At 45.3% G+C, this 11724-nt stretch overlaps 1 protein-coding gene across 1 annotated transcript; it reads left to right on the forward strand.

Moving 5' to 3' along the window:
* Positions 1-245: 245 nt before the first annotated feature.
* Positions 246-11534, forward strand: PRKAA2 (protein kinase, AMP-activated, alpha 2 catalytic subunit; the record flags this gene model as incomplete). The annotated part of the gene is made up of 7 exons (XM_009573136.1): positions 246-387; positions 2445-2538; positions 3928-4072; positions 4929-5016; positions 7537-7761; positions 9137-9641; positions 11408-11534. Coding segments are annotated over 7 exons (1326 nt in total), but the record flags the coding sequence as incomplete, so codon positions are not given.
* Between the last annotated feature and the right edge of the window lie 190 nt (positions 11535-11724).

The raw sequence follows: 11724 nt of genomic DNA on the forward strand, positions 1-11724 counted from the left end.
CTCACTCTGTTTTATTTACTTGAGTGTTTTTTGCAGATAAGTCCCCTCTCTTCTGTCTTCCATGACTCCACTGGGAAGACAATAAAGTGAAGAGACAAAACCCAAGTTTAAAATATTTCACTCCCTCATCTTTTGGTTTTTTCCCTTCAAGAGTTGCTGTTTGCTTATAAATCACAGTGTCCTAAATTGCTCGTATGAACCTTGCTACGCTGTTTAGTGACTTTGCAATGCTCTCTTTCTAATAGTTGGCGAACACCAGCTGACGGGGCACAAAGTAGCAGTAAAAATACTCAACAGACAGAAAATACGCAGCCTGGATGTGGTTGGGAAGATCAAACGAGAAATTCAAAACCTGAAACTCTTCCGGCACCCTCATATTATCAAACTGTAAGTACCCTTCCAGCCACGCGTTCAGCTTTCTCCTCCTTCTGCAAAGACTTCACACACACCGTTGAAGGGGTTTCAGGAGATGGCTTGGAGTAGTAGAAAATGTTAGGTGCGTGGTCAAGTTTTTGCATGTTAGAGCCAAACGCCGCTTTTTGAGAGTCTGCCACTAACTTACAGGGGGGACACAGTTGACACTTTGCGAAATGATGGAAGATGTTGCTTCCATTGGGAGTCTGGGTTATTGTGACAGCCAACAGAGGGATGTCCCTGCATCAGGTTTTGCTCAGCTAAACCTGTCCAAGCTGTCCTCTCTTCCATGCAGAGGCCATTATAAAGGTGCGTAGAGAGGGTCTGGGCTTTCCTGCACTGGGATGCTATTCGGAATTTTTGTGATGACCCTTTTTTGCCTTGATATCTCCGGGCTTGAAGCTGCTGAGAATTGTGCCTGAGGAACTGCAGCACGGTCAGGCTCGTAGAGTGAAGCCTTGGCCTGAAGTCAATAGGATTTACGTTTTAATGGCCTGATTATCCAGAGCTTAAAGGAACATTTTTTTTTAAAAATTTATTATTCAGACATCAGTTTTCAAAGTTGCCACTCTGATGAACCTGAATTTAAGTTGTAAATCAGCACCTGCACGCCAGCCTCTGGGATTCCTTCTCAATCCCCAGTTTGTGCAGCCAGTCCACATTAATGAGGCACTCGATAATATCTTTGGCATTTCTATAAAAGAAAGCTGTTGAATGGTAACTGCAAGGATAAGTTGACATTTAGGTCAGCCTTAAAACTGGCACGAGATATAGCAAATACCTGGGACTTAGTGGCAAGGGAAAACAAATTCTCTCTACAGTTAAATAACTAACCATGCAGCAACTATTGACTTTAGAGTAACTTCACAGTTCCATGGATTTATTGGAGAACAGATTGGTATTATTTCAGGAAAAAGCCAGCAAGAGTCCTCAGCTGTGCATCCAGCATCCTGCAAGTTAAGTCCTGTTCACACGTTTGTCAAACTATTAAAGCCTAAAAATTAAACCCAGTTTAACAATATCAGTGTTCTATGGTACGTACTGTAATCATGAAATACAATGATAAAGGAAAGAGGTGAGGAGGAGACCACGGTACATAAAGCTCCTCTTTCAATAGCTTTTTACATATATATAAAAGAAATAGTGGGGCTATTAACAATAACTTAGATGTCTGGGTCCAAAGCACTTCAGAAAAATAAAGTTGATCCTATTGATTTTTGTGGGACTATCACCCGTTCACTTGCTGATCTCTGAAAATTGTTTGAAATCTCGTTGTTTCAAATTACAACCCACAGAAATGTAAAAAAAAAAGGCAAACAACGTGTCCGAAATAAAACGGGGGGGGGCTCAGCCGGTGCTGCTGTGAATTCCTGTAGCTGCGTTGACCTCCGCTGATCACTGGCAGTTTGTACCGGCTGGGACACTGAAAGGCGTTTGCAGCGCTCAGGGATCATTTTGAATGAAAACGGAGAATAAATTTTTGAGTCGGGGGTGATACTCTTCTTTTTTTTCTCCCGTTCTAGAATATAGAGGGATTTAATAGTTGAAAAATAGCTGTGATCTTTTGGGGTGCTTGTCTTTGTTTCTATACCTTTCCAAAAGAAGCTCCCTCTACTGTCTAGATTTCTTCTTTATCTCCTTTATCCTTGATATGAGGGAAACCAAATATCCCCCTTCCCTGCCCCCAGCTAACAAAGCCTTCATTTCTAAAGCTGTAGTTGCAGATCTTAGCCAAAATGGAAATTTGGAAGTCAGGACAGTCTTAAATGCGATGGGATTGTCTGGCAGAGATTTCAGAGGATTATTTAAAAGCTTGAAGAAAAACCGTAGGTCTGTAAAAGAGATCCTTTCATAGACAAGTGAAAGATTATACTTGAAGTAGGAGATGGCTTTTCAGAAGTGGAGAGCAATTATAAATGCAAGATCCAAACAAATGCTTATTTTAAGGCTTGACGTGAAACTAACAATCTGTTTAAAAGCCTTTCCCTCTTCTTAGCTATTTTTTTCTAAATCTGCCTGTGTTTTTGAAGGTACCAGGTCATCAGCACGCCAACGGACTTCTTCATGGTCATGGAATATGTATCTGGCGGTGAATTATTTGATTACATCTGTAAGCACGGACGTGTAAGTGCCAGTACCGTGTCAGCCCAAACACTTGTGTGGGAAGAGGATGGTGTTTAGAAGCAAAACGACTGCTAAAGGGAGCACGGTTAAGGTTAAGGCCCAAAATAGAAGTTGCTTCACAGCAATCCCGTCTGGAGTGTCTCATACCCGGCTCGCACAAAAGTTGCGTGTGATTTTTTGCAACGTTCTCTGATGTATTTCGATACGCAAACCAAAATATCCAAGGTAACATGTTGCTTAGTGTAAATATTTGGAAAACTAGCCTATTTTTGTAATTTTTAGCTATGGGTTGCCTGTCAAAACCCCCACGGTGCAGCAGCAGATTTACGTGTGCAGGGCACCGGAGGGGAAGAGCGCTCGGTGTGGTCTCTATCCCAGTCATTTGCCTCCCCCTTGGCTCCACGTCAGGTTTTTTGAAGACTTTTTAAGGATGTGGCTTATCTGAACAATGTTTTCAAATGCCAGTAATCCTGCTGGGTGTAATGTAAATCACATGAGGCGTAGGTTGAGCCCATGAAATGTGATATTACGGTTACAAAGAAAATCACTAGTCTCTGCCCCGTGGACATCCTCGTAGGCAGGGAGCAGTCGCAGGGCGAGGAGATAAAAATGGGCTGAAGCGGACATCCAGAATAAGGCTTCAGGTGAAGGATCAGCCCATCATACATTTTTCTGTACTACAAAAATCAATACGTTTACAATAAATTGGTTTAGATTAGTGCACTGGTCGATGGAGCTGACTCCATTAACTTTTCTATGTACAGTTCTGATTGCCAGCATGTTTTACCCATCTGGGTCTTTTCAGTGACTAATTTGGATCCTTTTGCATTCAGAAACTAAATTTTTCATGAAGAGAGTCTTTAGGAAGTCATCAGTAAAAATAATCAGTCTCCTCATCATTTTAAATATAATTTCTTTACTACAGTTCATAGAACTTTTATATAGCTAATATAGCTATATAGCTAATTCAAATCATCACAATATTCCACCTTTAGCTTTTTTTTGCAAAGCTGCCTGTCCATGGGGAATTGCTCCCTGCAGCATCCTCTGCGGTGTTTTGTCCAGCCTTGATCTGCGTATGCTCTGTAGCAGAACTGGTCCTAGTGGGACAGCAAGCCATTGCCTCATAGGTGCCACCAATAAGTTCTTCTTGATAGCTCAGCTAAATTTAGGTTTCTAATTTCATCTCTGGGCTATATCATTTGCAAACACTAGCACATTATAAAATGCAAGGGGGGAAATCTGCTTTATTTGCTGCTTCTGGTCACAAGCACGCTGTGATTTTCTCTCTGCACCCTGGAATGTTTTGGCTCCTTGCTAAGTCAAACCTTCCCTTGCCAGCTCCGCACACAGACCAACCTTCAGGACTATTTCCCCTTGCGTCCGTAGGTTGAAGAGGCAGAAGCTCGACGCCTTTTCCAGCAGATTCTCTCCGCGGTGGATTACTGCCACAGACACATGGTTGTCCACCGAGACCTGAAACCAGAGAACGTGCTGCTGGACGCACAGATGAATGCAAAGATAGCCGATTTTGGTATGTGACCCCAGCAGCATTCCAGAAATGCAGCCAGCTCCGAGGTGCTTGCTGGAGCGTGTCCGTGTAGCACGCCTTACAAAACCCAGAGCCTGTTTTCCTAACCACTAGCAGTTGCTTTACCTGAAAAGCCCACAGTTATAAACACCAGCCTTTTTGCAAAAGCAGGGATTACTCATTGTAGGCTGCTTCTGTACTGGCATTAAGAACGGAGCAGCAAAGTAATTTGCAAATCTTCGCTATGTTTTAGTATAATCACCTAATATAAAGATTTAGCTAGTTTATGTTTAAGACGGACTCGATGCAGTTAATTCCAGGGTGAGCTGGCTGCATGTGTTTATTTTCCTGCGTGTTCTCTGTACGTATGGCCACGTGCTCTTGACCTCACTTCATTTTACAAATGAGCAGTAACAGGAGTCTTTAAGTGGCATTACCGATTGAAATCCATTGAAATAGCTGGGCTACCAGCTCGGTCCCGGGGAGTCCTTTCTAACAGTGATAAATCCTTTTGAAGATTTACTAATTTCACAGCCCCACACAATTCTTATATAAAGTAAGTGCTCTGGGATGAATTATGTCTCTTTTCCGCTGTGCTGTGGGATTTGCAACTTAGAGAAGGAAAATTAGCCTGGAGTGAATATTCTGTGATTGGATGTGAAAATATCGATAACAACAACAACAATAATAATAATAATTTGCAAATCAGCTCAAAGGAATCTATCTAAATGATGTCAACAGTTCCCCTCCAAATTTCCCCCTCCACTTGCTGTACCTCTCCTCCTCTGTGCGACATGGAGTCCTCTGTGGCTGGACCTTCACATCAAACATCAATATGTAGTAAACATCTTGTTTTTAGGCTTGTCCAACATGATGTCAGATGGCGAATTTCTACGCACCAGCTGTGGTTCCCCAAATTATGCAGCCCCTGAAGTCATCTCTGGAAGGTAGGACATTCCACTTCTAATCAGAGCCTATGTGAGCACATGGTCTTTAAATTTGTTCTTGGGATTGGAAACAGCTTTGCACATCTAGTAAAAGCAGGTGAATCCTTCCAGCCTGTAATATGTTTGGGGGAATCTACTGGCAAAAATCTGAAAGTTTTCTTGGTTATTGTATTTCTCAATAACTGTGATAGCAAACCGTGTTTTGCTAAAGATGTTTACTTTGGAGGAATTATTAATAGCAGATGTTGACTGTTTATATCGCTAATTAAAGAGGGTGAAAATTACTGAGGTTTCAGATGGAAAGGCTTTTCCAGGCCACTCCATTCTCTCCTGCCCACCAATAATATAATATAACTCAGTGTTAATAAGGAAAACCATTCACTAACAGAAGAATCAGGAAGATCTTTAATCACCTCCCTACACTGTTGAACTCTTGTATTGAAAATACTTGTCTTCTGGTTTCTTAAGCTAGAGGTTTTGTTCGTGACAGTAGGTTCCACCATCATAACTTTGTTTTGAATTGATGAATTGAATTGACAAACCTCCAGTGTGGTTGCATCTCTCAGCGTGCAACATCTGTACAACACGTGGCACGTTGAACGCACTCTGCAAGGTTGAATTGGACTTTGCCATGGTGATACAAAAGTGTTACCTCCTGTATTTTACTGTCAAGAACCTAGGTTACCTAGAATGTACTTATTTCCCTAACTCTCCCTATAATAGCATAGCAAGGATTGCAAATACAGATTTTTCAAATTTTCCGTCCTCTATATGGTCCTTCAAACTGCCCATCTCCGCATTACCTGCCCCATATTTTTGAATCACCCTTTGCATGAGCATTAGTTTTCCTAATCCAGTGTATTTTGCCTACAACTGTAGCTTTTAAATACAACATTTTGTTCCAAGTGTCTTAGCTGTGATTATGATTATTTTATCCCTGTTTACACCAGTGCAAGCGTTGGCAGAGTATCCTAGGAATTAGACCAGCATCCAAAACCCCTGTTGTGACTACAGTTCTATGTGCGAAAGCAAGTAAATCCTCATTGTCAAGAGGAGGACAAAGCCAGAAACTCTACTGTGATTCCAAAAAAGTATTATTTCCATGCCCTTTTCAGTGAAGGCCAGAAGCACATTATTTTCAGTTCATATAGGAGACAAGGCACATGGCAGATCAACAAAAGGATTTAGTCCCTCTACGCAGAGCCTGATCTTCCCAAGGATACAGGCAATGCAGCTTATTAACAACAAAAGTAAGAAAGAAAAACAAAACCAAACCTACACGTTGCACTTTTTCACCAGCTACTGCCGCAGCCCTCCCGCGTCAGTACCGCTTACGGTATCGGTGAGCCTTGATTTTTATAGCCCTGAATTCTAGGCCAAGCTGCCCTCTTCTCAAAGCTGTAGCAGCGTACGAGAGCTGCGTTTGGCGGGGGGGAGAGGCATGATCTGCTGTTCCTGCAGCGGGACGAATGCCTTGCCGGTGGCTGTGCAGGACAGGGCTGAGCTGGTTCCCGGCTCCTGCTGCCTTTGCTGGGTAGAGCACAAAAGCAGTAGAGCGTGACAGCTCAGGTTTCAGAGTCATAAAAGTGCATCTCATTTGGGCTTAAAAGTCCAATCAGCGGTTCAAGCAATGTGGTTATCAGCAAAAGAATCAGCTTCCTACCTGTTGGAGTTGGGCATGGAGGCAGGACCAAGGGGGGGCATCTAGCTAATTGTCCCCATTCCCAAAATGACTTTGCTGCTGTCCCTGGCCTCACCCTTGGACAAGCAGAGCTGGTGTTTTGGTGTTTTGCTGGTGTTCAGAGAATGACCGCATGCATGACCGGTGCTTTTTTGTCTGCGGCGGTGCTTTTCAGGAGGAGCAAGTGCAGGATGATGAGAGTTCTGTATTTCCATTTCAACCTCTGTATTTTGGTAGGATTTTACAGCCCAAGGATAGGCACTGCCTCCCAAAATCACTGAGAAAGCATCAGTTGTAGCAAAAAGAGAGAAATAAAGCAAGCAAGCAAGCAGCAGCAAAACCCGTATATTTGGGGTGTACGAACTTGCGATGCCAGGGAGCACATTAGCAGCTTGTCGGAAGCGGGAGCACTTGCATACCAGCATACAAACTTCAACCGAAAATAAACACTCGGAGTCACAGTATCTGCTGCTGTTTAACCTGCCTCGCTGAATGAACAGAAATTGCTGGCTGAGTCCTTGGGGCAAAGGAGCAAACAGCCTGGCAGAGCTCTTGGAAATGTGGGGTTTGGCTTTTTGGAGGGTCTGCTGGAAGCAGGGATGTACACAGGGATGTACACAGGGATGTACACAGAGATGTACACAGCAGCCAGCGCCAGCCCCTGGCCCCTGAGGGATTTTGGCTGCAGCAGGTTTGGCTGGGGGCATCCGCCTGAGCAGCCCTGGGGTGGGCTGCAGCTCTGGCCCCGGTGGAGCCGGCAGCGGGTCCCCAGCTCGCCCAGGAGCTAAGGAGAGGAGGAGGAGGGGTGACCCCTTTCTCCTGTCCTTGCCTTCGCACAGGCTGTACGCTGGCCCGGAGGTGGACATCTGGAGCTGCGGCGTTATCCTCTACGCCCTTCTCTGCGGCACTCTGCCTTTCGACGACGAGCACGTCCCCACCCTCTTCAAGAAGATCCGGGGAGGTGTGTTTTACATCCCCGAATACCTCAACCGCTCCGTTGCCACCCTCCTCATGCACATGCTGCAAGTTGACCCCCTCAAGCGAGCAACCATCAAGGACATCAGGTCAGCCTAGGTGGGATGGGGTGGGCTGGCCGTGTTCGGGGGCTCCGGCGTACCGGTGGCAGAGGATGGTGGCTGTCCTGGGGGTCACCTGCTGGCAGGTGGCAGGGTGGTTTACAGCAGCAGTCAGCTAATCCAGCTGGTTTTTGTCCCAAGTGATTCAAGGAGCACTCGTGCACCCTTCTGTGCTGATAGAGAGGTGGGTGCTGCCAGCTGGCAGTGGGTGATGATGAACGGGGTGATGATTTCATATACATTATGTATAAAAAATGCTATTTCACTGCATTGTAAAATAGCCTCAAAAATCTCTTAATAGTGCTTGGCAAAACCAGCTATATCATGCAATAATCCTAAGAACTTAATATCCACCAGTCGTTTTTCATTACTTTATTTCAAGACCACCTCCCTCTGGGTGCCAGTTCAGAAGAAGAGGGTAATGATTGTACTTAGTGTCTATCCAATAAAAAAGGAGGAGGAACACAAGAATTACAAACTGAATCTGTAAATATCAGATATAGTTTAAAATGTGAGCAAATGGTTCATCTTTAAATGCAGCGTAGTTTTCTTGTCTAGTCAATGAGTGCAGTGCCCATGAACCTTTTATCTGCATGCGTCACTGTGGAAATTCAAGGTAAAGGGAACAATTGGGCTCTTCAGCAGATATTTGTGCCTGCAGAGATCATTAAAAGTTCATGGCTGGTAGTAGGACTTCAAAATTCTCACAGTCTGAGCCTTTTTAGAAACTTTTTGTAAAACTGGAGCGTGATACGTGTTTTATGAAATTTATAGTGATCATCACATCTAGCTGGTGTGCTAAGCATATACATAAACGTTACTAGGGCTTTCAGGAGTTCTCAGGTTTTTAATGCATTTGCAATGGATAGCCTTAATTTTACCCTTCAAGTAAAACCAAGTAAAATGCCTTTTTTATTTCTTAATTCCGTAAGACTAGAAGATCTAATTACATGTTAGAGCAGCAGCACATGTGGTGAGATTACAGTTGATACATAGAACCTATAGACAAGGCTTTCTGTGGCATTTGGCCACTTAATTATCATTGACTTCATTGTAAGTCGGTGGGAATCAGGTACCTGGATAGCTTTGATCCTCTTGTATCTCTAGCAGACCCACAGCAATCAAAAAGCGCGAGCATCTTGTAAGCACTGAGGTCTTATTTCAAAGCCGCGTGAGCAAGCAGCCGTGCTTGCAAAGTGTCATCGCTGTTGCGATACTGGGGGGACCGTGCAAGGCTGGGCTGAGCTCCCCAATCTGCAGCTGAGGATTAGTCTTAGCTAGACCAAGCGAGGAACTGGTGGCAGTGGTTGCCCCCGCTTGCCTTGCACAGAGCTCACAGCGGCTCCTCGGGGCCTTTCCCCAGGGAACACGAGTGGTTTAAGGAGGAGCTGCCCAGTTACCTGTTCCCAGAGGACCCTTCTTACGACGCCACCGTCATCGACGACGACGCGGTTCGGGAAGTTTGTGAAAAGTTTGAATGCACGGAGTCGGAGGTGATGAACAGCTTGTACAGCGGTGACCCTCAGGACCAGCTGGCGGTGGCTTACCACCTCGTCATCGACAACCGGAGGATCATGAACCAAGCCAGCGAGTTCTACCTCGCCTCCAGCCCCCCCACCGGCTCCTTCATGGACGACAGCGCCATGCACGTCCCTCCCGGGGTGAAGCCGCACCCTGAGCGGATGCCGCCGTTGATAGCGGACAGCCCCAAAGCGCGATGTCCCTTGGATGCCCTCAACACCACGAAGCCAAAACCCCTGACTGTCAAAAAGGCCAAGTGGCACCTGGGAATCCGCAGCCAGAGCAAACCCTATGACATTATGGCCGAGGTGTACCGTGCCATGAAACAGCTGGACTTTGAGTGGAAGGTAGGGAATGCTGGTGCTTCGTGGTGGTTTCAAGGGTCTTTTTCTCATAAGCTGAATTGCTCAGGGGGTTAATAAGTGTGGTTACGGCCTCCCCTGTTTCCAAATAAATGCCCACACCTTGCGATCATCCCTGTTATTTCTCATTAATACAAACAGGCTGAGTTAAGATGCCAGCTGTGGTTCAATACCTGTGGTGTTTATTCATGGCATGAAATAAGAGTTTTCTTTCTGAATGCTCTAAGCCCCGACTGGAAAGATGATTCTGCCTTGTTTAGCTGCGGGGATAAGAGGACATGGTCACATTTCTAATTTTAGCGGCTAATTCCTTGCGAGGTCATCTCGGGTGCTCCTGAGCAAAGTAACTCTCGTTATTTCTGCTTGGATCCTAGCAGTCGTGTGAGCTGAAATGGCACGGCATGCGTCTTCTTAAAAGATGCGCAGGTGAGGGGCGGGGGGGGAGGCGTTGGCGGCAGGAGTTTGTACCATTGATGTGGTGGCATTTTCCTCGATGGAGGTGGAGCGGTGCTGGTGGACCAGATGTGCTTTCTGGTCCAGACACTTACTGCTTCCCCGGTTTAGGGCTCAGCTTCCTGAAGCTTGATTTAAACCCAGATGACATTTTAGTTGACAGCACTCACCTCGGATATTTCTTCAGAGCTACACAGCATTTAGTCACAATCTTTTTCAAAGTCCGATTAATAAATCCCTAAGTTAGCCCTTAATATTTTCTGCTGAGCCTGATTCCCTAAATCTCGGTGCAGTCGCTGACGTGAGCTCTCCTGACTCATGGCCTTTCGCAGCAGCCTCGTGTGAGCATCGGGAGCAAGGTGAGGAGAATTTCAGCCCAGATCTTCATCACCAGAGGAGATACGCTCCTCGTTCCAGGTCCCAAGGGTTGTACAGTGTGAACATCACTGTGCCGCTTCTTCGGAGCCTCCTATCTCCTCCTTATTTTTGATAATATTACATATTTAAAGCCAAGTAGCACCCAGAAACCTGATTTCACTGCGCCAGCCAGGAGATGGACTGTCTCCAGATGCATATGCCTACACCAGCCAGACATTTGTTAGCTGCGTGGTTTTACAGAGAGCGAACAAACCTGATGTATTTCTGGTACAGCTTCACAAACCAAATCAGCCCAACGTCTTCACGTAGGCAGTGGAGCTAATTTTATACGAGGAGGTTTCACAATAGTCTTTTCCACCCTAAGAACAACTTCAGATGTGACTCTCCATCAAAACAGCTTTCCCATCCATGCAATTGCTTCGTAAATGTAGCACAGAGAAAAGATCTCATTGCAAATGAGATGCAGCAGATTGCAGGGTGGGCAAGAGAAAATACACAGCTCAAGGCTGATTCATGAACACCGAATTTAGCTGCGCCGATGGGAGAGGTTACTCTCCCCAGCTCCCAGCCTGACCTGGTTTCACAGGCACGGTACTCGTACGCGGGTCCACGAGTGGACTTTTTGGCTCGTATGGCCATTGCTGCTGGTGAGGGAGGAGCAAACGTCACTTTGGTGCCTGGCAGATGGGTCACAACAGCTTCGTCTGCTAGCAGCTGGTGAATCAGAGCCCTAAGAAGCATTTTTAAAGATAGAAGGAAATAGGATAAGAAGCCGTTTGCTTAATTTTATAGGCATTGTTCTTTCTAAAAACTGTGGTTTTCTCAGAAGATGTCTCGCTAGCATTTAGAAAAAAATAAGGAAAGAAATGTTCTTCTTGCTACCTTGAATCTTACTCCTGAAAGCAAGTTTCCCATTGCAGGTGGTGAACTCCTACCATCTCAGAGTGCGCCGCAAGAACCCGGTGACGGGCAATTACGTGAAGATGAGCCTGCAGCTCTACCAGGTTGACAACCGTAGCTATCTCTTGGACTTCAAAAGCATCGATGGTAAGCGGGAAATGGTGCAACATGAGATGTAAAACACATAAAATGGCAAGTTTAGAAGTTTAAAAAAAAATGTAAAACCATTCTTTGCATTTTGAAATGCTTATGCAGCTGTTTCAAGTCGGCGCAAGCCCTTTTGATCTATTTGTCTCCACTACTGTTACTAGCTGAGGGAACTGGGGCTGTTTAGCCT

This window comes from Fulmarus glacialis, unplaced genomic scaffold (genome assembly GCF_000690835.1).
Source record: "Fulmarus glacialis isolate BGI_N327 unplaced genomic scaffold, ASM69083v1 scaffold36782, whole genome shotgun sequence".
In the NCBI taxonomy this organism is placed as follows: domain Eukaryota; kingdom Metazoa; phylum Chordata; class Aves; order Procellariiformes; family Procellariidae; genus Fulmarus; species Fulmarus glacialis.